General features: G+C 47.6%; 1 protein-coding gene across 5 annotated transcripts in view; it reads right to left on the bottom strand.

Moving 5' to 3' along the window:
* Positions 1 to 26,428, bottom strand: part of LOC119167224 (delta(14)-sterol reductase TM7SF2) — a 62,575-nt gene that overhangs the window by 11,972 nt on the left and 24,175 nt on the right. For all 5 annotated transcript variants that reach the window (XM_075866893.1, XM_075866894.1, XM_075866895.1 and 2 more), the window contains 3 exons: positions 15,299 to 15,493; positions 7,926 to 8,029; positions 7,144 to 7,263 (listed from right to left, as the gene is read on the bottom strand). In XM_075866893.1, coding sequence (XP_075723008.1) covers positions 7,144 to 7,263; positions 7,926 to 8,029; positions 15,299 to 15,493 — 419 coding nt within the window. The remainder of the gene's footprint in view (positions 1 to 7,143; positions 7,264 to 7,925; positions 8,030 to 15,298; positions 15,494 to 26,428) is intronic.

Here is a 26,428-nt window from a genome sequence, read left to right as displayed (position 1 = left end):
AGTGCACGTGACCGTTTCTCAGAGCATGATTGGCTGAAGTCGGCTTGTGGCGTCTGCTCTGGCTGCGTTGTGCGTGCTTTGCTGGCCCCCGTCGGCGCCATTCCTGAATTCTGCGATCGACGATGGAGCGGTGTGCGTCGGCGTCTCGAGCGGGAAAGTTCCACTCAGTGCAGATTCGGAAAGAAAAGAAAAAAAAGCCTCATCGCTAACACCACGAAGCGTCGGGCAGCACCAGCAGCGAGCGTCGAGGACGGCCGGTCATCAGCGCCAAGCATCGCCGCCGCCGAGCCGGCTGGTGTAGGCCTAACGGCTCCACCAGCGTGTGAAAGTGCGAGTGGAAGTGGCCGCGTTCGCATTGATACAAAAATCCTGCAGCCAGCAGAGTTGCACGAAAATGCGAGAAATGCCGAAGCTAAGCTACAAGAGCTGGCGTCAATTTCAGCAACGACGCGAAAACAAGATCGCCTGGCTGCTGCCGGTGACGGTGCCGCGGCCGACTCGGCTGACAACGTGAGCTTCGTCGTCATCAGCTTAGACTGTGTGAATGACTTGTTGAGCTGGGTGAAGTGTAAAACTTGCGGCGGTGATGTGAATATCAGCAAATGCGATCGGGAGTACGGTCTGGCTGTGAAGCTTTTGATTACGTGCGTCAACTGTGGTGACATTTCGTCAGCGTGGAGTTCGCCGCGTGTGGCCGGGGACCAACACATAAACCCATTCAGCGTCAACATCCTCGCAGCGCGTGCAATGCAAAGCACCGGCAATCGTCAAACGGCGCTCAACGACATTTGTTCTGCCATGAATACAGTGGAATCTCGATGATACGAATCTCACGGGGTCACGAAAAATATTCGTATTAGCCGAAATTCGTATCATCGAAACAAATAAAACTAGCTAAATTAACAAAGAGTCAGACGTGAACTCATCCAGGCACAAGTACGTAAAAAGCATTTATTTCTTGATGAAAAAGTCTCTGATGTCCTTCTGCCTCTTTTTCTTCGCCAGGTCACCTAGCAGACTTTGTTCGAAAGCATAAAAACGCCTGCACGTGTTGTCGCTGACTTCATCCGCGGCCACAGCGCGCCTCAGAACGTCGAGCGCGTGCAGCGTTTCAGCCGCCGGTGGTGGTCCTTCGCCGTCGCCCACGTCTATGTCGTCGCCATCATCGCTGGAATCGGCAGCCCCGCACGCGGCCTCCTCAACAATATCTTCGACCGTGCGCGTACCACAGGTGGCGAGATTGTCATCTGCCGTGCAAAAATCATCAGATGTGCACTCGACGTTGAGCTGTTCCCAGTCCTCAATTGTAGGATCTTCCGGCTCTGGGGGCACCTCTTCTGGACTCCCGAAGAAGCCGCATTTGCCGAAGCAGTTCGCTACGGTAGTCGGAGTTACCCGATCCCATGCCATAGCTATAAAATGGATGGCGTCCAAGAGGCTTATTCGCAGGTCACCTTCGTCCTTTCGGTCAATTTTTGCGAGTAGGCGACGCACAAGAAAGCTTTTAAAATGGTGCTTCACATTCTTAATAATCCCAGCATCAAGGGGTTGCAGGTGCGTCGTCGCGTTTGCGGGTAAAAAGACGAGTTTGACATTCTGAAGCGTTACTTGCCTCGGGTGGGCGGCGCACTGATCAAGAAAAAGAAGAATCTTCCGATTCTTACAAGCCATCCTCCTGTCAAGGAGTGACAAAAACTCTTCAAACAACGCCGCCGTCATCCACGCCTTTTTGTTTGCGCGATAGACACACGGCAAATGACTCTCGCGCTTCAAGCACCGGGGCTTTTGGAACTTTCCGACTACGGTCAGCTTAAGCTTTTCCGATCCGTCGGCGTTACAGCACAAGAGCACAGTAATACGCTCTTTGCTTTTTTTGCCACCTCTGCATGCTTCGCCTTTTAAACAGAGGCTCTTTTCGGGTTGCAGGTTAAAAAAGAGACCTGCCTCATCAGCATTAAAAACATCGCGAGGCTCATACTCTGCAATGAGTGACGGCAGCTTCTCTAACCAGTTGCTGACAACTGCCTCGTCAGCTTTTTTCGCTTCGCCACAGACGCTTTTGTAGACGAGAGCGTGCCTAGTCTTAAAGCGCTGCAGCCACCCACCTGAGGCCTGAAATCCGTCGATATGCAGAGCGAGTGCAAACTCGTCGGCTTTCTCCCGCAAAACTTTGCCATCGATATTTACGCCAGCTGCGGTTACTTCTTTAAACCAGGTCAGGAGAGTCTCTTCAAGTTTTACGTGCTGAGCGGTCTTCGCTTGCTTTGCGTTGACGTTGAACGAAAGCACGTTTTTCATTATCGTCTCTCGCTGTCCAACAACTGTGCTCAGTGTTGACGTTGCAAGGCCTAGCTCCTTAGCCAACTCCGTCCGCTTTCTCTTAGGATCCTCATCGACCTTGCGAAGGATGTCTAATTTCTCCTTAAAGGAGAGCGCTTTTCGCTTGCGAGACATAGCTCGTTGCGACTAGGCAAAATGGCGCAAACACAAAGAACGCGGTCCGAAGCACAGCACTGCGACCACTCCGTCCAACGCCACGCAGAGAAAGAGGAAAAGCACAACAGCAACAAAAGCGTCACCGGCCCAATTGCCCCACGCAGTCCGCCGCGTCGTCGCATCCGCGCCGCCGCACCCAAAAAGAGAAGGAGAAAGGAAACCGTGGCCAGCGCCATCTCTAAACCTAAACCGAAATCAAAGGGCGCAAGCGGTCTCTGAGGTCTCCGATATTGCGCACGCCGCGCGCCGATGTTGGAGACCGCCACGCGCTGCTGGCAGGCACCGTTGGCAAAATGCCAAACCGTTGGTGCAGCGCGCATTCCGGCGCGCGACTGAGCGCTGTTCTATTTCGCGGCCGTCAGTGGGCGGCGTTCATTCGTATCAAACGACGCGGGCAGAAAATCGATTCGTAACAAACGTACTCTAGCGCATTGCAAAGTAATGGGGCTCGGCAGGGACCACAGAAAAATTCGTATCATCCGGAAATTCGTATTAGCCGTGATCGTATCATCGAGATTCCACTGTATATCGCACCGGGGTCTGCACACAAAGATGTGGCAAAACTATGTGAAAAAAAAACTGACGCTTGTAGTGGCCTCTGCTTCCGAGGAGTTGATCACCGAGTGCGCGAGTTCCGTTCGAGAGCTCTATCGCGAGCTCGGTACAAACATACCTGGCAACATCGCCGTTTCCTACGATGGGTCTTGGATGACTCGCGGACATTCTTCCCACATCGGCGTCGGAACGGTGATTGAGTTTTTTACAGGGTTTGTATTGGACTATGTTGTCTTGAGCAATTTCTGTGCAGCCTGTGAGCAGAAGCCTAAGGAGAACGACCCTTCGTACCAAACGTGAGTGGAAAACCACCAATGTCAAAAAAACACCAGCAAGAAAGCTGGTGAAATGGAAGTTGAGGCCGCACTTATCCTTTTCCGAAGGTCTCTCTCCAAACACAACCTCCGCTACCCAACCGTGTTGTCAGACAGAGACAGTCGGGCCTACCTCGCTTTGCAGGAAGAAAAGGTGTACGGCTACATGGACATCCTGAAGGAGGACTGCGTCAACCACGTCCAGAAGCGCATGGGGACAAACCTGCGAAAGCTGCTTTCCCAGCACAAGGGGCATGGCTTTGGGGGCAAGGGCAGACTCACTGGAGATTTGGTCAACAAGTTGACATCATATTATGGGTGGGCCTTGAAGTCCCACAAGGGGGATGTAGATGCAACGCACAGGGCTGTTATGGCAACCTACTTACATGTCACTTCACGTGATGATGCACCCAACCACAGCCTTTGTCCAACAGGCCCTGACTCGTGGTGCCGGCAAAATGTAGCCGAGGCCAAAGGACAGCCGCCGCCAAAGCACCGCTACAGCTTGCCCGCCCATGTGTGTGAAGCGTTGCTGCCTGTCTACGAGCGCTTATTGGATAGGAAGCTGCTAGAGCGGTGCCAGCGTGGCAAGACGCAGAATAACAATGAAAGCTTGCACGCCATGATCTGGGCGCTTGCACCAAAGGAGCGGCACGCTTCACTGTTTACTGTTGAGGCTGCTGTCGGTGAGGCCGTCATGAAGTTCAATGCTGGCTATACAAGAGCTGCAACAGGCATCCTCAAAAAGCTCAGCCTGACCCCTGGCCGGCAAAACTCAAAACCCCTGGCAGAGAAGGACAAGCGGAGGATGACCGCATCTGCTCGAACGCATTTGTCGGCTGAAAATGTGAAGCAGGCCCTGGGAAAGCGCCACAGAGTTGACAAAGGTCAAAAGGACTATGTTCCTGGTGGATACTAGGCACTTGCTAGTGTAAGCATGTAAATATTTCCTGGTGTTTCTCATTAAATTTGACGTTTTGTGTTTTTGCTCATTTTCTCAAAAGCTGAATTTCTGACTTCTTGCAAGCTTGCCGAAGCAATATCTCAGCACTGCGGGTAGATAGAGCTATAATTCTTTTTTTAGGACAAAGCCAATGGGGTGGTGTTTGAAATGTAGCAAACAGATTTTTGAAATTTCTTTCCAGCAAATTTTAAATTTGCTTTATTTCTGGGTGACTGGTGGCACTATTTCAAGTGCTCAAGTTCAGTTAGCTGTAAAATCTCTTACAAGCAATTAATCAAAAAACTGCTTGCTATGTTGCAATCACCAGTGTTTCTAGTATCTGACATATGCAGATTATAGTTTTTTGATGAATACTTTTTTTTCTATTGTTACGGAAAAACATGGCGGATTACCTCTAATTATCTTGAGAACTAATTGGCTGATGGAAAAAATAATTGCATATTTCAAATCAGCAGGAAAAAAGCAACAAGACTGGCAAGTTTCGTTAAGTTTGCTTAAAAAGTAAGCGAAATTGTTTCAAGACCCATGTCCCCCCTGACTAAAAGCATGTGTACCATGATATTTTTCACTCGGAACGGCGAAATAAAGTTTTAACAGCATTTTTCTCAAAGCACTGATTTTGACCACTTTCTTTTGCTTGTTCGGTAAAAGTAGACCTAGGAGAGCTAAAGCTGCAATTGTTTTTGCACAATGTAGCTAAACGTGCACAAAAAATGCAGAGAGCCGATGTTTAATGGGCAGCATAATTTTTTTATCTTAATATAAAAATATATTATAAAAATATATTTGTATTTCGTTACATGCAATGAACTTTACTGTGTTGTAATTCGAGAAGTACTCGTTCAATTTTCTATCAGTTTGCCGCGTTGGACTCCTTAGGCTTTCTTGTATCCATATATAAGTTAATGACTACGTAATTCTAAGTACATACATTTTTACGCTTAAAAATGTTAAAATTTCTTGTTTTCGTGATTTTCTCAAAATGGCAATTTCGTACACCCTGCATGAACATTCCTGCAATATATCGAAAACTATTACAGATATCAGAATAGTTTTTTTAGCAGCATGAAGCTACATGTTTGGAGCACACAACATTGGAAGCACATTTTGACTTCTCTTGATGCAAGTTTTTTAAATTAGTCTTTTGTGTGGCCACACAATGGCCACATTCAGAGCTAAGAAGTTTCGTGTACTGTAAAGTAAAAAATAATGACCCAATCAAAAAAATGCTTCCTATGTTGTGTAGATTGTGCTTTCTAGTGTTGATCCCTATGCTATTTGTAAACTTTGGACTGGTGGTTATTTTGCTACTGCAGCAGGAACAATAGATATAGTTATCCTAATTAAATAATGAACTAATGAAGCTATAGAAAAATAATTGCATATTTAGAATATGGAGAACAAACTGTGTAAGTATGCCAACTTTTGTCACATTTGCTTCAAAAATAAATGAGAGAGCCCTAAGACCCATGTCCCCCCTTAATTCACGAAAAAAAAGCTTAATGTTGTTGAAGAAAAAATGTCACTTACATGACCTTACAATTCAATTCGTTTTGTGTCGCGTAGCAAATCGCATGTGGCATCCCAAACGACGCTCCTGTGTCTAAAAACCTAGTGCTGTAGCTCCGAAGGAAATAACCACCGGAAGTAATAAATGGAACCTCATCTTTCGGATTGGGTACATTCAAAATTCTTTTTCTTTGACTACTAAACAATCTGCACGTTAGGAAGAAATGATGCAGGGCGTAGAGTATAGCAGAACTATACATGGTAAGAAACGATGCTTTGCAAATGCTGTAGCGATGGATGTGCATGTCAGTGTTTGTTTCGGAAAGCAACATAAACAACGCAAGAGGTTATAGTGAATGAGAGACACATGACGGTGGCCGAAGTGACCGTGCCGTCGTCGTCAGCACTCTACAAGGTGAAGTGAAAGACGGAACGGGGCATGTGCTGTCCTTTCTAGACTAAATCTTCTCGCATTCTCTTTCTTGCCCACGCCTCAAGCTCTTAGCATGAGCGGTGAGGTAAAGATTATGATCATAATGAGCGACGATGATGCCGCGACAATTTCAAGCAAAAGCACTTCGCGAGACTCGGCGGCTGAAAATCGCCGTGGCACGACGCCGCAACAAACGAGCACGTCAGTTTCTACGGCGAGCCATTGATATTTCTAAACGCTCCGAATATTTTGCAAGTACGTGGGCAGTGGCCAAGCACCTATTATAATTTAAGTTTGAAAGAATGACAGCTTGCCGCCATAGTTATGCAGCAAGCCTCATGCATTACGTACATCTACATGTACCTACACGTGCACACGCGTTTAGCCGTCATTTTTTGACGGGCAGCAAAGCACTCACTAACGCAAAAAATGTGGCCGCTTTCGTAAAGGTTCTTCCATTTATTCGTGGCGGCACCGCGGAAGATTGTCCCCCTATGATATCTTTAAGTTCTGCTCGAAGCACGCACTAACCCCCTAGCCACGGGCGCTTGTGCCACCGTACCTATCAAAGCAATTAGGCGCTGCTGTCTGCTACAACTCTCAACGTTGCGTGCCCGCCTCACCACAAGTGGCGCCGTGCGCGCCTTTCAAGGTGCCCCCGATAGATCCCGCACGGAGTCTCAGTCATCTTGTACACTGCATCTGGTATCTTGTACACCTCAAAAGATGCAAGGGGCAGGAACCTGTTAAACCCCTTTCCCAGAAGTGCCCACTCGGGTGCCACGAGTGCCTCGGGGCTTCACCAACGCAAGAAAAACTACCGACAAACTCCACAGTCCAGGCACAACTAAAAGAAAAACACTGCCACTGGCCTCGTCCATGATGACTGTGCAGATGTAGAGCATCTGGCAGGCCGCGCTGACAGCAAAGCCATACTCCAGGCATCCCTTGGCCTTGAACTCGTGCCAGGCCATCGCACCCAGCAGCGTTGCCTACGAATGGAACACAGAAGAAAGATATTTGTTTGAGCACATGGAAAATAGGGCTTTTTATCACTAATCCTCATGTGCAAGAGCCACTCGTTTCGTAAGGGGGAACGGCACGAAACACAAGAACAGTGCAGCCCATATACTAGCACACGAAGTGCCGTTTGGCAATTAAAGTTTGATGCGGAGAATGTGCAGCGAAGAACGCATTGACGAGGGCCGATACGCAGATTTGTATTTGTGTTCGTCACAGTTCAATTCAATTGCCAGTCACAGTCAACTTCAATTGCCAGTCAATGCTTTATGCCGTAGCATGTCCGTCTTTACTGTCGTTGTCTTGATACGCTTAACCAACTAGCTGACAATTAAACTCGCTTGTTACGCAGGGCCAAAGAATCCTAAGACACTTTATAAATGGGCGAACTTTCAGGTTTCGGCAGCGCAAGCAGACAAGTATGGCCTGCAATCCATGCAGCAGCAGCAGTCGTGCCAAAGGACACAAATTATGTAGTTTCTTTGAATAGTATGAACAATTTTATGGCACGCTTTGTTTAAATAAAGTATTCCCTTACATGATTTCGAATGTTGAACTAATGATCATATGCTACTACCGAGAAAAGAAACATGATTCATAGAGGAAAACCGAGATGCGACAAGCAGGTACGCACCCACGTGAGGAGTCCACAGCGAAAGCACCACGCAGCCAGATCAAAAGTGCGACCAATGCGAGGCGAGAGCTCTTTGCCTTTCACGTAGTCGTTGAGCACATTGCCTGCAAAACGTAAAGCCGGGATGACGATCAATGCTTATACGATGCACCAGGTTGGTCGGTCAAGAGCAATCACTCAAACTCTTCTGCAAATGTTCACTCACATCTCCTGAACCCTTGTTATGAATATGTTTGATTTCAATAAGTCAATGAGGTTCTGTGAAATACAAAATATTTATTTACATTATTTATAACTGGGCTAGAGAGCCAGGAATCTAATAATTTTCGTTGTTCGAAAAATCATCGTCTCTGCCTCTTCGACCGCCGAGTCTCCCCGCACCGGCCAATCTTTCCCTCTCTTGTTAGGTGTGCCATCCGATTTCGCAAAGTGCAGTCTTGTCCTATCAATCATCCTGTTCCTTGAACACATACGCAGGGGTCCCAATCACCCAAACTTATCCCTGGGAAGGCAAGGGCCGGTCATATAGACACCACAATGGTTCAGAAGAACGGGAAGGTCTTTAATAACCTCTGAGGCATTTCACGCTCAACTCTGTACACAAGAAGGGCAAGAGTGGGGGCTAGTTGGTTGAACATTGTTGAGACTCACACCGCGCTGGAATTAAACACACAAATAAAAGACACACTGAAGCACAGGTAGGACACACACGAGCGCGAACTAACAACTGTTTATTCGATGGAAATGTGACACACACATATATAGGTTGAAAGGAGAGAAAAAGAAGAAAAAGAAAGAGCGTGAACATGCGCACTGCCCACCAAGATAAAGCGCCCATCAGTGCTAATCAAATCCAGCCTTGTCAACTATCTAAAATGTCTACGTAAAAAAGTATATTCATTGTTTGACAAATGAATAGATGGCACACTAACACATTTGTCCTCACCAAACCTGCGCATCATGAAAGCTTCAATGATTTCTCTTTCCCTTTTGTCTTCTGATCTGGATAAAACAATGGTCTTTTCAAAGTTCGGCTTACAATGACACTTCATGCAATGGGTAGCTAAGTTACTGGGGTGACTGATTTGCTTGCAGTTATAATCATGCTCGCGTAAACGTGAGTTAAGGCACCTACCAGTTTGCCCAACGTACCAATTTCCGCAAGGCAAAGGAGTACCATATACAACATTTGTTTCACATGGAACAAATTTGTTAACATGCCTAACCGAACATATGTGGTTGTTCCCTTGGTTGCCGCTGTTTACTTGGTGACAAAGCGAAATTAATTTGTGAGGTGCCGTAAAGGTCATGGGTATGCCCAGAGGAGAGGCCTATTGTTATGCCTTACGTTCACGGCATTTCGCATGGACTGAAAAAAATTGCAAGTAGGCATGGCATACCCATGACCTTTACGGCACCTCACAAATTAATTTCGCTTTGTCACCAAGTAAACAGCGGCAACCAAGGGAACAACCACATATGTTCGGTTAGGCATGTTAACAAATTTGTTCCATGTGAAACAAATGTTGTATATGGTACTCCTTTGCCTTGCGGAAATTGGTACGTTGGGCAAACTGGTAGGTGCCTTAACTCACGTTTACGCGAGCATGATTATAACTGCAAGCAAATCAGTCACCCCAGTAACTTAGCTACCCATTGCATGAAGTGTCATTGTAAGCCGAACTTTGAAAAGACCATTGTTTTATCCAGATCAGAAGACAAAAGGGAAAGAGAAATCATTGAAGCTTTCATGATGCGCAGGTTTGGTGAGGACAAATGTGTTAGTGTGCCATCTATTCATTTGTCAAACAATGAATATACTTTTTTACGTAGACATTTTAGATAGTTGACAAGGCTGGATTTGATTAGCACTGATGGGCGCTTTATCTTGGTGGGCAGTGCGCATGTTCACGCTCTTTCTTTTTCTTCTTTTTCTCTCCTTTCAACCTATATATGTGTGTGTCACATTTCCATCGAATAAACAGTTGTTAGTTCGCGCTCGTGTGTGTCCTACCTGTGCTTCAGTGTGTCTTTTATTTGTGTGTTTAATTCCAGCGCGGTGTGAGTCTCAACTCTGTACACAACATGTTTTGTGCTAGTTGTGTGTAGACTAGTCGCTCAAAGGGGCGAAAGCACATTGAGGTTTGGGTAAAGTTGAACCACCTGCACAATAAAAGGGGCGACATGGGCCCTGAAAATAACAATAAAATAAATATATGGATTGTGACGAAACTTGCAGAGTTCATTAGGCGTGTGTAAATGTTCAAAAACTTCTAATAGATTTGCCATGTTTTTTTTTCTAATAATTTTCAAATAATTAGCAGCGATGAGACAAGCCCAACACTTTGAAACAGCTGAATGTGAGTGCAGCTCAAAACTTCTAACAGACTACTAATGGGACGATCAGTGTCATCTATCGCATAAATGATAACAATAAACGAACCCACACAGTTATGTTGCTGTGGGAGCATTTACAGAAATGAAATACCACCCACAGTGCCACTTAGTATGTGAAAGCACAACTGCTTCGTGCATGTGGGTGGCATATGCTCGAAAAATCAAAACGTAGATTAAAAAAAAAGACAAAAACACAATGAAAAGCCGACCCTTGTCTTAAATACCTGTAATTAAAAGAAAAAAAAAACGTGGCAGTCTCACAAGAATGGGCATAGGTTGAATTCTTTCTTTCATAAAATAAATAAATAAATAAAGAGCAAGGAAAAGTTGACCCTCGTTTTAATTACCGGCTATTGGAAGAAAAAAAAAACGTGGAAGTCTCGCAAGAATGGGCAACTGAAGTTCAAAGCCTCCATTGCCATTGTGAGAATCGGCAGTGGCGCCATTGGGCAAGGCTAAGCGAGGCCTACACTGTTCTAGCAGTGCCATTTTGTCTCGGTTATCTGCTGTCAGTCTGCTGTCTTCTATTTCCTTAAAAAAAATGAGCGGTAGTCGACAACAGTTTGCGATAGGCTTTAAGAAAAAAGTTATCGAGTATGTCGAAGCGCACGGCAACCTGGAGACACAACAGGAATTCGGTGAATTGGGGAAAAGTGTCAGATATCAAAGAAGCCATCCTGCAGCAACAAACAAAAAAATTCATCGACGGACTGCAGTGCACCCAACCGAATTGGTGAATTTGTCCAGGCGCTGCTTGCAAGGTCGGTACCCGTAACAGCAGAGTGCATCCGCGTGAAAGCTCTCAAGATAGCGCGCAACTCTGGGTGCGTCAATTTATGAAGCGGGAGGGCCCTGTACTGAGATGGCGTACTTCAGTCTTTCGCAAATGCTGCATCAGTAATGCATCGGATGGAACGGAGGATGATGCACTCTGGGATGTTACTAGTGAAAAACAGATGTCAGACTCAAGTTCAGAAGAGTCTGAGTGACAGCACTCTGTGGCCTTCTGGCATATATACAACTACATAAGATTAGTGTCCAAATGAAATGTCACCACAATGCAGCTGGTTGTGTTGCGTATTTACCAAGGTAAGGGTGCGCTGCGATACTTTGCGATTTTTAAAAATGTCTTTTTCAGAGATTCAAAGTGGGCCGGCCTATATTCCGTTTTTTTTATGGTAGCCTTGTCAAAATACAGTCGAATCTCATCAATTCTAACACGCTTAATTCGAACTCACGATGAGGTCCCGTCAAAACTGTGTATTCCAATGGGCGAAAACGCCCAATAATTTGAAAACGCAAGCAATTTTCACAGTAAATTCGAACATACCGCGCTCAGAAAATGCTCTCAGCACCCTGCCTAATCCCGCGGCGGCACCTGTGACACCTCAGCGCTGCGCGCGAAGGAAAAGGAAAGAAAAGGCTGTGATAGAATGTTTGCTCTCCCTCAAATGCCGATTTGCAACGCGCCTGTGTACGCTTCGCCCTTTTTCGCCTCTGCCTCGTAAACACTTTTTTCTTTCTAACGCCACATGCAATGAGAGAGAGAGAGAGAAAGAGAGAAAAAAAGCTGTCTCAGAGTGTGGTTCTCTCTCATGCGCCGATGCCACGCTTCCCCCTTTCCCACCCCTGCCACGTAACCCTTCTCCTTTCAAGAACGCAAGCAAAAAGAGCAAAAACGAAAAGCTGCCGTGGAGTGTTGGTCTATCGCAAATGCCAATCTGCTTCTCTCCGCGTAAAGACGCTCCTCCTTTATTGTCGCAGGCTGGCCACGCCGCGGCTTTGGTGCAGAGGGTAGTAGTGGCGATGCAGTCGTTGTCGTCTCGAGTGTCGGTGCTGGACATTGCCGCGCGCAACTTCTCTTGCCAGGAGAATGTTGAAGTCAAAGTAGACATGCTTTGCAAGCTGCGTGTGAAATTGATTGACTCGCTGCAAAGCAAACGTGTGGAGAAGCTTATCGCCGATTACTTCAATTAATGACAAATGTCCTGCGATTTGTGAATAAATGTAAGTCTTTTGAAACTTCCCCCTCGTGTGTTAGCTCAATGCACATGCGCCACTGCATGGGGAGCCCTCCGTATACTTAGCTTTTATTAATTCGAACTTCTTTAAATACAAAAAAATTTTCGGGCCCCCTAGAATTCGAATTATCGAGATTCGACTGTAAAGGCGAGCTCATGACCTGATGACTATGTGTGACAGATGGTTTCACCCAATACACTCAAATCTCAATATAACAATGTTGCATATTATACGAAAATAGTTCACTCCTAACAGTATAGTGCAAGACTTTTTTTATTTACTTTTTCATAACCAATAATTCGTTATATTCAGGTTGGTAATACCCACACACACAAGAAAAAAAAAGCAATGGGTGTAAAAAAACAACAGAAAAAGTGCTTCTTTGTAGTAATTTATTTAAGAACATAACTCTGTGAAATCAGTTCTGGTACTAAGTTATTTTGATGAGTTCAGGTTGACAACAATGTTACATATTATCAGTACCTTGCCAGGATATCAAATTTCTTCCTTAGAATGGTAACCAGGTGAAGTCTGGGTTTGTTAGATACAAGTTTCAACTCTATTATTGTGGTCTAGGACAGGTGCTGAGGCTTCTCTAGAATTAGCAAAAGCTTACCATCACAAATCTGTCCCTCGAAGGTGTGCGTGTGTTGCCCGTGTAAGTGTTCTCTGCTGTTCTCCAATAATTTATGCTCTCTCGGTGGTGTGCTCATCGACAATTAGCAGTTTAGTAAAAGCTTAGTGATTAGTTTTTTACTAGTACACTCACACCTTGATAAAACCAATTTGAATATACCGTATAAACCGGACTATAGGTCGAGTGGGAATATAGGTTGACCCCCACCAAGTTCAGGGTACCGAAAAAGAAAACTACCCAAAACTGCCGAACCACATTTATTTGCGAACTGGGTGCACCGCACCCCAATCGTCGGAGCTCCCCTCAACCACCATTGCAACTGCTATTCGTCCGACGAAGCACCACTGTCTGCTGAAGACGAGAGTTTGTCGATGGCCGCCTCCTACAGTGCATCGTCTTCAGTGCCATCCAGCGAGTTGCTGATGCAACATTTCTTGAAAGCATTTTCCGCCATGGAATCCGGCAAGGAACGCCAGGCGGAAAGCAGCCAGCCACAAACAGTCGCAGGCGGAGGCCTCTGTAGGCAACCCGTCGGTGTCTTGGGGTTGTCGCCAGACATCCACTCTTGGTATTCCAGTCGCACTCGGTCTTTGAACGGCTTGTTTAGCAAAACGTCGAGCGGCTGGAGGGTGGACGCCATACCACCTGGTGTCACGGCGAGGTCCGTTTTCCCGTCGCCGAGTGCGCGTTTCACTGCGTCGATTAAGTGGCCACGAAACGCATCCAACCACTTGTATCCATTCGAGCATCATGGCCTCGTCCATGTATCCCTTTTTTTGACGCGGACGACACCAGGTGGGAACACTTCTTTCGACATTGTCTTGTGTTAGAAAATGATGAAGGGCGGAAGCTTTCTACCATCTGCCGTGCATGCCAGCATGACGGTGAAGCGCGAGTGCTCATTGCCAGTGGACAACAACTTCACATCCTTGGCGCCACGCTGCGCGATCGTGGTCGACGAAGGCATGTCGAACCACACGGGGGTCTCATTGGCATTGCCAATCTGCCCCATTATGCAGACGTTCTTCTCCCGAAGCCTGTTCACGAAGCACTGAAAGTTTATGAGCTTCTCCTCGAACTCCTCGGGCAACTTTTGACAGATGGATGTGCGCCACCATAGAAAAGATGCTTTGCGTCGCATAAATCGATGCACCCAAAAGTTTGGTGCACGAAACTCTTCTCTCGTGAGCCCAGCTTCTCGAGCGAGTTCCACGGCTTTCTTGCAAATGGTATCCACGGTCACTAGCAGTGAGCGCGCACGAACTTCCTGTACAAAGTCCGCTAGCTTATCCTCCAGCTGCGGACGAACGGCACTTCGTCCACGAAACGACATTTTTGTGGATTGCACCTCTGCAGCTTCTCTTTCTGCGCCCTCCAATAGCACACGCTTTTTTCCGATACACCAAAGCGGCGCTGAGCAGCCACATTCCCGTTCGCTTCTGCGAACTCAACATCATCCAGTTTAAACGCAGCAGAGTACTGCCTCCTCGCACCACTACTTATATTCAGTGAACTAAAAAAAAATATACCACTAAATATGCAGCGCATTGTCAAGCGGAGCGAAAATTCAGAATAGATTGGAAGCAAATCACAAACACAAAGAAAACAGAATGAAAGAAAACAAAAAAAGCACCTGCGATTGGATTTGGATGCGGATATGGCCGCGATAGGCTTCTCAAGCACATGCAAGCCACATGTTGCCAGAGAGCAGCGCACTTTCGGCTAGACACCACTATGTAAGACGAGGGGCGACTTTAGCTTATTATTTTATTGAAAATATCTCGACTTATATTCCGGTTTATACGGTAGCAGATTATTGGTCATCATGAACTACGAGACTAATAGCATTACCAAGATACAATGTTACAAATAATAGTTAAAATGAATTTTTGAATATAACGAAGCATTATTGTGGCAAATGCGAGTTTGTTATAATGAGGCTTGAGTGTAGTTAAGCTTAGATAACCTGATTTTTTATCAAGGTCACGAGTCATTTCATGACGACGGATACCACTGCCTTTCGTTGTTTCACGCACGATTGTCACTATTGCTTGTAACTACAGACATGCAACGCTGCTGAGCACTTGAGTAAAGGTCCGACGATTCCTGGAATGAAGGAAGGAAGAAGTTTGAAGGAGCACTGCACAGTATGATTGAAAGACAGAAAGAGAAGCAGTACGCCAGGAACAAACACACCAAACTTCACTTTTCCTTATTTTCCTGATAGAAGAAATGCTCCTTTATCTCTTCTCCTCTCTAGTTTTCCCTCCCTCTCAAAAAGAGCATAAGCTAGACTAAACTGAAACAGTCAACATACCAGTGTTTCCTGGCGGGAACTGGTGCTCCCAGGTCGAGTAACGCCCCTTGACGTACAGGAACAGAGCAAGGACCGGGGCAAACATGGCGGCAGTCACCAGCAGCTGGAAGATGTGCCGGTACGGTATGGCCACGGGAAAGCCGTACCACGCCAGGCCACCAAACACCACCGCCGTAACCAGCAAGTTCACATAACCTGTGTTGGAGCGGGAACACAATGGATAAATTCTGCAAGGCGGTAGCTGGTTTCAGATGTGCTAGGAAAAATACAGTCGTTTCTCATTAATTTAAACCTGAAGAGACCTCTGAATTTTGTTTGAATTATCAAGAAGTTCCCACATATATACATCACACATTATGATAAGGAAGTGATTTTATGAGACTTAATACAAATGATTTTAATGATTGCAATATCTAACTGCATGCCATGAACAGAAAGCAGAGGTGTAAGGTCCACAAGTGCATCGGCCATTTACTGGTGATCAGACCTTTTACAGAAATCCTGAATTGCCAACTGCTTCTTTGCTATATGAGCCTTCAGCACAAAAGCACAAAGCTCTCTGCACCAGTTGAGAAGCATCTCGGTTTACCATACATGCACTTCGTTTCAAACATTTGTTTACTAGCAAAGCCTATTTCCTTGAAGGCCCGAGGCGCTTATTTTTCATTTTTAGACTTTTAGGATTATATAAACACGCAAATTTTTAAATAGTAACAGGAAAGCAGCAAACATTTTCTGGTATGGAACCACAAAAAGTGTGAATTAACTGAATAATGGAGTTGAAAGAACAGAGAGCCAACCAAAAAAATTAATTTTGTTTGAATTAACCGGAAGTATGAATTATCAGAGTTCGAATTAGCGCGAGTCTACTGTAAACTGATGCCAGAGAATAAACTCAAATGGATAAACGTCTCACTTTCATTCTGCGAAATTTACAGAAATCGGGACCGGAAACAAAGGCGGTCCTTAGTACCAACTACACAGGCCGTGACGATACTCAGCTAAAACCTTAGCAAAAAAAAAATAAAGAGAAGTGAGCTCTGTCCTGAGAATCGCAGTTTGCTTGCTCTTAATCTGAGAAAGAAAGTCATACTAGCTGGTTTCCACTTGAACTGCAGGTATTTTTTCTCGGCTAATGTGAACACTGTATTTACTCGCGTAATAAGTGCACTCTCATAACAAATGCACGTCAAAACTTGGATTCCCTTTTTCCCTGCGTAATTAACGCACCCCCTACATCTGCAGTCCCGCTAACCGACACCTGGCGCCTCCTTGACCGCTGGATCTCTTTTGTCCCTTATTATTAATGACGATAGACGGCGCAAAAATTTTGGTCTGTCTGTCTGTACAATTGTCTGTTTGTCCAACCTTAACGGTACCGGATACTTTAAACGGCACCAGCCGATACCCAACGGCTGACCCCACCTGCAGCGCCCACCAATGTTGCTCAAAATTCAGCGTTTATACTTGTGCGATTGTAGACTAAAAAGCAATTATTGCGCATATCTGAGGCACCGTAACAACACGTATTTGATCTGTATGTGCGTCTTTTACTACAAAAGGCATACATAAATAATTCTAAGGACAGGAGCGTTTATCACGCTGCGCTGACCATGCAACGCTTGCACAAAAAGGCGAGTGTTTCCAACGCTTTGCTAAGACGACATGGTGGTGGCACCTACCCGTCGCCTTGCGTTCTACACCTTATCACCTCCGAGACGGGCGCGCATGCCCGTCTCAAACGCGCAACGTTTTCCAAGAAAACTGCCAAATGGTACTCATGTCTCACGTGTGACGTGACTTGATGCGCTCGTTCGCCTCCGCTGCACGCTCAAGGCACTCTAGCACAGCGCCTCCAGAATACCATTCACCGATTTTCTGGCGCAGAACATCAACTTTTGATGACATTTGCAGATTAACATGCAGATACGGGGCCAATTTTTTATGCCGACCCCCCCCGTCACCTCTGTTTGCTACCCCCTCCTTTCGCTTTCTATTTGTGCGCAGCACGTCCCCAGTCCTTTTCAATTACCGTATTTACTCAAGTCTACCGCGCCCTCCATTGTAACATGCACCCAGTTTCCACGACGAAAAAAAAAAAAAAAAGTAAGACATCGATTGCAACGCGCACCCATTTTTCTCGTTGGCCCGCACGATCACACCACTCAGGAAAACGACTCCTTTCGGGAGCGTCTTCCGTTTAAATATGAGGTACAAGGGAAGCTTGTGCCTATCTGACGTGCAACGAGGCATTGCCGTCACTCTAATTTTACCGTGGCCCGATGTCAGGACGCGAACTTGTTTTGCCCCCTTCTTCTCGGCGGTTGTGGTGCCAGGCATGTCGAAGTAAAGAGGCGTCTGATCGGCATTCCCGATTTGCCCAAGCAGGTAGCCGTTATTGTGCCGCAAGTTTAGGACGAAGCTGTGAAAACTGTAAGCTTTTCTTCGTACTCCTCCAGCAAGTTTTGGCCCATGCCCGTTCGCTTCCGAAGGGAAAAGCCTAAAGTTAGTTAGCCTAAAGCCTATACTGTAGTTACATTGTAGACCGCTTATAACGTAAGTCACGGGAGTTGTGAAAATCCGCGCTATAGCGGTACCGCGTTATAACCAAAGCATGCTTTTTTTGGCCTTTGCCTATGTCAAAAGGGCAACCCACCTTTCAAAAGCAATTTACTACATTTTTCACTCGCAGACACATTCAACACAATTACAACACCGCACGGAAACAAAGTTTTCAAGTCCGGCATCAGCGGAAGAACGCCGTTATCTTCGTGTGGCGATGCTTGTGAACAATATCGTCCTCCACAAAGCTTAAGCACTGAAGCGATTTCTCGCTCAAACTGTTTTTCACGCAGTACGTTTTCACTTTAGCGAGGTATTCCAATGCGTCTTTGCACGGAAAATCTGGTTCTGGCGTCGAGTCGACATCGTCTTCGCTGTCCGACTCGTCGTCCGTTGCAACCTCTGCACTACCGCGCACCTCTGCGATGATCGCATCATCTGTGCTCGCTTCCTCGCAGACAGAAAGCTACGACTCCCCGGCATCGACAAATTCTTGGAAAGTGTCGGTGGCGGTTACAAAGTTGCTGTCAACGAGGCAGGACCACACGTCGTCAGTGTTGAGGGTCTCATCGGCGAGCGACGTGTCGCTCTGCTCATCGTCTTCTAGAGCCTCTGCATTGCGCACGAAGCCTGCCCTTTTGAAACACTTGCTTATGGTATCTGCCTTTACCTGCCACCATGAAGTGACCACCATGTCAATTGTGCCTCTTAAGTTCACTTTAAGAGGCTGCTGCTGCTGCATGCTCAGCAAAACTCTCTCGCAAATGCGCTTTTTGTACAGCGCCTTTACGGTTGCGATGACACTCTGGTCGAGAGGTTGACTTTTTGCTGTAGTGTTGGCAGGCAAAAACTTTAGGTTGACTGCGGTCAACTTTGGTTTGACGTTGTGGGCCGTGCAGTTGTCGAGGATAAGCACGACCCGCCGCTTCTCGGCCACCATATCCTCCTCAAACTTGCAAAGCCAGCTGGTGAACAAATCCTGCGTCATCCACGCCTTTTTATTGGCTTTGTAGGTCACTGGCAGGCACTCTCACTTCTTAAAGCAACGTGGCCTTGCCGATTTACCTATGACAAAGAGGCGGCGTTTGTCGCTCCCATCCAAATTGGCCCAAAACAATACAGTTATGCGCTCCTTTGAGACCTTGCGGCCGGAGCAGGCTTTGCCTTTCAGCGCAAGCGCGCGGTTGGGCGAAAGGTTATAAAATAAACCAGCTTCATCGGCATTATAAATGTCTCTATCAGTAAAGGTCGACAGCATACTCTCCAAGTTCAAGCGAAGCCAGACTTCGATAGACTCCTCGTCGACAGCGCCGCTTTCTCCGCACACCACTTTGCAGCTGATGCCATGGCGATCTTTGAAACGCTGAATCCACCCGTTGAGTTGATTGAAGTCGTCATGGCCTAAAAGAACTCCAAGACACTTGGCCTTTTGTTGGAGCATGGGGCCACTTACTGGGATGCTATGAGCCCTAACTTCGCGGAACCACCTGAACAGCGCTGCGTCCACGCCTTCGTATTTTGACGTACGTATTCTCTTCCGTGACAGGGAAGATGAATCTTGCTGCAGTTGCTGCCGCAGTTTGTCCTTGTTTTTGTAGATGGTCGACACAGTTGTGTCGGAAACGCCGTATTTCGCCGCCACCGACGCCTTCTTTAGGCCACTCTCAATGCCCCTTATGACGCATTCCTTAATCTCCAGCGATAAAGCACGGCGTTTTTTCACACTCCTTGAAGACGCCGCTGACGCCATGGCGACAGGAGCTACGCAGCACACGTGCTCTGGGCTTTCAGACGGCAACGACACGGCGAAGCGCACACAGCAAATCCAAAGAGGCAAAAAAAAGGAGGTTGAGAAAAAAAAAGCATGCTACTGCTTCTCTCCCCTACTCCGCGCAGCACGCACCCGGATTGGACACTGCCACAGTCGCCACGGTGACGAAAACACGCTCCCTCCTTCCAAGGTCTCCCGGACTCCCTCCCTACTGTACCCTCTCTTCTCCTCCGCAATGTTTGACTTTTTGCGGCGGTCTCCACGTGCGCCCCCCCGCTCACACTCCCAACGTTTCGGCGCGCCGAGAACGCCGCCGGGAAACCGTGCCGACCGTGCTCCGTTCGCTGATTTTATGGCCGCGCGCCTAAAAACATCGCGCTATAATCGGTATTCTCTTTCACGCGCCTACGCAATAAACGGTCGGGCTATACATTGAGTTCTATGGGCAACATATCGGTGGTCAAAAAAAACTCACGTTATAACCGGTCCCGCGCAAAAAGCGGTTACGTTATAAGTGGTCTGCACTGTAGTTAGCCAGCACCTGCTCGCTTTGGACTGGCTCCGCATTAGCCCTTTTTCTAAAGCTAACTGCATAGCCCGCACTTGGAGCAGTTCTGTCGTCACGGTCCGCTGTGCCGCTCGCTACTCAAGTACATACTTGGCGAGCAGCTCTTCAATTTGCGGAAACCGACCCTGCTGTGGTCCACTGAAGCTTTTGCGTGAATCTTTGCTGTCGACAATCTTCTGCTTTTGTTTCCGCCAGTCCCGCACACACGTTTCGGAAACTCTGAAGTGCCGCACATGGGAAACACGTAGGCAGAAATGGCCGACGCGCGTAGGGGGCGGCCATTTTGGAAATGCCGATGGCAATAGAATGACCGTATTCATTTTTTTTTCGAACTCGATTCTAACGCGCATGCGATTTATGAACTCGCTTAACCGGAAAAAAGGTGCGCGTTAGATTCGAGTAATTACGGTACCTATGCGCCATAGCGGGGTTCACTAACGGTGCGAGTCTAGAGACATCGCAGCTGACAGCACACAGCGAGTGAAGGCCACGAAACTACCCAAGCCAACTGACAGTCGCTTCCAGCAAATACGAAACTCCCAAGGCCAACCACATGCATGCAATTTTTGAGCGAAGACGACAAGTGTGCTGTTGGCATGGCTATAGCAAAGACCTTTAGCTACCATAGCATCACAGGCTTTTAGAAAACCAGAAAAAAATTGCTTGTTGCCCAGAAAAGATATGACTATTTCCGCAACATGGTAGCACTCCCCGATTGTCACTTCGGTTGCAATTTTCTCTTCGTGCTTGTTATCTGCACATACTTCAAGAAACACAAGATGTAGGCTACCTTTTCTACAGTAACTTCTGATGTGGACAGCGAAGCAGCAACCGTATTTTGTCGTTAATCTTATTATTGGTGGTTTGTTTTGATGCTTTGGTGGTAGCTTGCTGCAATGTTGGTTACTTGCTACAATGCCAACGGCGGCGGCGCAATCATCGTGCGAGGTTACCGTGAAGTTGGCAGAGTGCATCGTAGCGTACGCTTCTGGGAGCCCCTCAATATCAGAGCAGATACTACTGTTGTGGTTAAACGATTGTGAGAAAACACGGCCGTAAAACGCCTTCATGGCGTGCGTAGATGGCGCTGGGACAGCTGTAGGTCCTTGATGAGGCCATGCGCGGCTCAGTTACCCACAAACAGCAGCACTTTTAGATGTTGCTTATCGAACCTTCAGTAGCTTGCGCACGTACACTTCATATAACTGCTGCATCACCTATTCCTTCTTGTTGGCTTCGTAAAGAACAGGCAGAGTCACTGCCCCCTTGAAGCATCTTGGATGCTTTGACTTCTTTATCATAAGCAACGGAAACTTCTCGCTACCTGACACGTTGCTGCCAACGAGGAAAGTGAGCCGCTTTTTGCTATGCTAGCCGCTGTGGCAGGGGTCACCAGCAAATGCAAGTGTTTTCTCTGGCAGCAGCTTGCAAAACAGTCCAGTTTATATGGTGAATTAAGGAGAGGAGGATGTAAGGATCTGAGGCGCGCCCGAAACCATTTCACGGGCATTCCGCGCGCGCCCTTTCGCTTTTCCTGCTCTGGCAACGGCGCGTGGCGATAGATGGCGCCACGTGCGGGAGCGGCACAAGTTACGTGCGCGCCGGGCTAGCTCTCTCTCCTGCGTGGTTGGCGCCAGGTAAGCACGTGTTTCCTTCGTCCGCGTTCCGTTTGGGAATCGCCGGACTGTAGCCTGCTTGGGGCGGCCTTTGGCACCTCGGCAGGCGTGTTTACTCGAGTGCTAGCTTCGGTACCGTACGCTAAGCCCACAGCGGTGCCTAGTGCTTGAAGTGGTCGTACCACACCGAGCCGCACTTGCCGTCGGCCTACGCGTACGAGGTTTGCCCTAACACTCGCGACCAGGCCCAGTGGCCATCGTGAGAGTGCGCAGCATAGCCGCGAGGGACCTTTTCCCGACCGGCGTGTCAAAGCTCGCCATTGCCGGCTGCGACATGCTCGCGGTTTCCCCTTTACGTGAACGTCCGTGTGCGGGAGCCTTTGCTCTCCGCGTCCCGGGAGCGGACGCTGTACTATTGCTCGGGGTGCCGCCAAAGGCAATAAAGTGTAGGTGTATTTCTGTGCCCTGTCTGTTTGCCGCGCCGCGCTAAAAAAAGCCTTGTTAGTTGAGCGCGCGCGGAGCGGTGCACTACACGCGAGGAGGTGACGGAGTCGCGGCCCTGCGGTGATCATCCGCTACAGTGAGTAGTGGAGTCACCATAGGTTTTGCCGCAGTTGATCATATTGTCTGACAAAAACTGCTGAAGCAAGGACTGCAGCCTTCCATTTTGATATTCAGCGACTACGGAATCGTCGACGGCGCTGCTTTCCCCAAACATCTTTTTGAATTTCAAGTCATTGCGGCTCTTAAAATTGCGAAGCCATCCATCACTGAACTTGAAACCTGTCACATTCATCCGAAGCGCAATAACCTCCGCCTTCTGCTTTGCCTGACACCGAGATTTTCTTGGTAATCATGGCAGTGAGCCACGCGAGGAGCACTTCTTGAGCTTTAGGTAAACACCCTGACCCGACTCGCATTCTTCTTTGCAGCCCCAGTTAATTTGGCAGCCAGTTCCACGATCTTCGCCTTGTTCTTCATGAAGTTCTAAACAGTTTCCTTAGAAATTCTAAACTCCCTCCCCGCCTCTGCCTGCGATCGGCCGCTCTGGACATGTTTGATGATGGCGGCTTCCTTTTCCATTGTAAGCCTATAAGGGGGATTAGTGCACGTCTAAGATTTGTGCCACCACTGTTAAGGGGGGACGCGGCACTTCGGGACCGAAAATCAGCCAAAAAATCGAGTTTTCGCGGACCTTCTTTTCGCGTTCCCGACATCATTGCGCACCTATTTACAAAATTTCACAGCCGAATACCATCAACTTTTATCGTTATTCAACTTTAAAAAACCGAAAACGAGCGTCCTGCCCTTTAAATTGAGGACGAATAGCGCAGGTTTCGGCTCTACGATACGCGGGAACTACGCGCTCGATCGGCGCCATTTTGGTCTTGTTTGAAAGAACGCGTTTTCAGCTGTTTTTTGTATTCAGTAAGCAACATTGAGCGTTTCCCCAACTCGAAAAACGGGGCCTCAAAGACGAAGAGCCGCGCTCACTGCCATTGGCTAAACGGCGCACGTGACTGAAATGGCGCTTTCCGGTTGGCTGGAAGCTCGCGGCTTGCGCCTGCATACGCGACCCGACGCCATTTTGAAAGGGTTACCGCTGTGACGCCTCGAAATCGGCAGAGCACTCTGAAGCTTCTGATCGTATCGCCATGCCTGGAAACGCAAAAAAGTATCGGACCGTGCACGCATTTGGTCGCAGGAAACGCAAAGGTCGTGGGAGAAAGTCTACGAAGTCATCAGAGCCCTTGGTTGACTCCGACGAACGATGTGTCGACGCTCCGCGGCCGTTCAGCGATGGTGCGACCGAGCGCGTTTCCTCCTCCTCCGATGACGGTGAAGCGAACTCCGGACGACTACGAATCGACGCCAAGGTGGTGACAAACGCCGAAGTTGAAGAAAATCATGCCCGGGAGAAAGCGACGCTCGACCGGCTTTCATCGGCGCCAGCAACTGCACGGAAAATTGACTTTTTCACCGCGAGTTGTAGCGAGGCAACCGCACAGGACTCGGACCACGCTGCTCCTTATCTGCTTATGCATCTAGATATCCTAAACGCGATAATGGGTGCCTTGTGTTGCAAAGCCTGCCACGGACCGGCTACGATCGTCAGAGGGGATCGGGACTACGGACTTGCCGTGAAAGTGCTAGTGCAGTGTGAAAGGTGCGGCGAGATCGCGAATGAATGGACTTCGCCCCGCGCGAACGGCACGATAACGTGCAATCCGTTTGAAGTAAATCTTCTCGCTTCGAGGGCGATGGTGGCTACCGGCAACGGCCAAACGAAAATGAACGATATTTTCGCAACAATGGGCATCTCACACCGCGGTATGCACCACAAGACGTTTCAGCGGCATTTGAAGAACACGCTGGCACCCGCTGCAACGCGAGCGGCTGAGTCCGCTATGAGCGAATGTGCGGAAAAGGTTAGAACAATTTATGATGACTTGTTCTTCGGCCACCGGGGCAATATTGCCGTTAGCTACGACGGCACCTGGAAGACGCGAGGCCATTCTTCCCACATCGGCGTGGGCACAGTTATCGAATTATTTAGTGGCTACGTGTTGGATTACGTCGTTCTTTCCAACTTTTGCCTAGGCTGCGAGGTGGGCCCAAAGCCTAGTAGTGAGGGCTATCAAGAATGGAAGGCTAACCACAAATGCCAAAAAAATACGAACAGCAAAGCGGGGCAAATGGAAGTGGAGGCGGCTCTAATTCTATTTCAGAGGTCGCTTGAACGCCATGGCCTGCGCTACACAACTATGCTGTCTGATGGAGACTCTAGGACATTTTGCGCCACACAAGACGCCAAGGTGTATGGTTACATTGACGTGCAGAAGGAAGACTGTATTAATCATGTACAGAAACGGATGGGCACCGCATTGAGAAACCTGGTGCAGAAACAAAAGTGCGATGGGAAAAGAGGCCTTGGTGGGAAAGGCAGGCTCACAGGTGAGCTGATCACCAGGCTGAGCACATATTATGGCCGGGCTCTGAAATCGCATGAAGGTGACGTGGGCGAGATGCAAAAGGCTGTGATGGCCACATACCGCCACGTCACCTCCACTGATGAATGCTCGGACCACAGTCTGTGCCCAGCTGGTGAAACTTCATGGTGTCGGCACAATGCCGCAAAAGCAAAGGGTGAGCCCGACCCCAGGCATGCCTACAATCTACCGAAAGACGTGGCAGAGGCATTACTACCGGTTTATACCCGGCTTTCGGAAAGAGCCCTGCTTCAGAGGTGCGAACGCGGCAAAACGCAGAACTCCAACGAGAGCCTACATTCGGTAATCTGGAGTTTGGCCCCCAAGGAGCACCATGCGTCCCTGTTCGCTGTTGAAGCAGCTGTTGCAGAAGCAGTGCTGCGCTTCAACACGGGCAATTTGAATTCTGCAACGGCAATCTTAGGTGAAATGGACATGAATGCGACAAGTACTGGTGCCAGGAGAGCGAGAGAAAAAGACCACCGTCGCAGCATTGTCTCCAACAAGAAAAGAACAGCCTCATTGGAACTCCGGAAGCTAGTGAAGAGGAGGCATGAGCACAGAATGCATTCAGACTATGCTTCTGGTGCGTTTTGAGGTTGTCTTGTTGCATCTTCTGCAATAAAAATGTGTGCCCACGTTTTTTCTCGATTTCTCAAAACGACAATTTTCATGTGCTTCCCATTATGCCGGAGCAATATCTCTTGTTCTATCTGGGTTATCATTACGATTTCTTTTTTGTTTCGAAGATAAATGCAGGGGATGTGTCGTAAAGTAAGTTTGATTGTAATAATTTTTGGAGAAAATTCTCTAAATGGATCTTTTGTTTCAAGTGTAGATGGGGAAATTTTTCATGTCATATTCAACATCCCACAACTTTGCTTCGAAATAGCCCAGAACAATGATTTATACTTTATTGCACACTGTGAACATACCGAATTGGTTCTATAGGTTGCACATCAATATCCAAGTTACAGTTAATTAGCTAATTAGGCCTTAATTGAAAAAGTCGCAGTTCATTATATCTTTAAAACTAATTGTCACAGCAAAAAAAGAATTAGATTTTTGAAATCAGCAGTAAAATCTACATAGGCTCTCCAAATTTGACTGAGGTACTCGCAAAAATAAAAGAGTTTTTGGAAGGTGTAGCATCCCCCCTTAATGGTAAATTCGCTTTACGAAAAAGCAGAGCCAAACAGCTAAAAACTCGGGTGAATGCGGACGCTCGGGAAACATGAATGCTGAAGATAACGTGCTGCAGCACAAAATCTACCGCAGAACTGACAGAACAACACGTGAACTAAAGCAGGAGGTTTGTGGGTTGGCTACGGCTGGCAACGGATTGGCGTGCACTAGATAGTGCCAAATGAGGTTTCGAGAGTATGGCAGTCACAGCGCAGTAGGTGCGGTGCTGCTGGCCAAACTGGGCCACACCTGCAATGCCGAGTTGGGTTGAAGGCCAAAAAAAACCGAAACGACGACATTGGTGCTGACTTCAAGTACCCGGCTAGCGGTAAAAAGTCCGAAAAATAGGATGGCAAAGGGTATAAGCGTCCAAAATTTCAGACTTTTTTCAAATACAGTGACTCTATGAGGAACTTGACAATGTTAGGGATGAGTACC

This window comes from Rhipicephalus microplus, chromosome 6, assembly GCF_043290135.1.
Source record: "Rhipicephalus microplus isolate Deutch F79 chromosome 6, USDA_Rmic, whole genome shotgun sequence".
NCBI lineage: Eukaryota > Metazoa > Arthropoda > Arachnida > Ixodida > Ixodidae > Rhipicephalus > Rhipicephalus microplus.
Note: the sequence above shows the minus strand (reverse complement) of the source record. Positions and strands in the feature narration are given on the sequence as shown.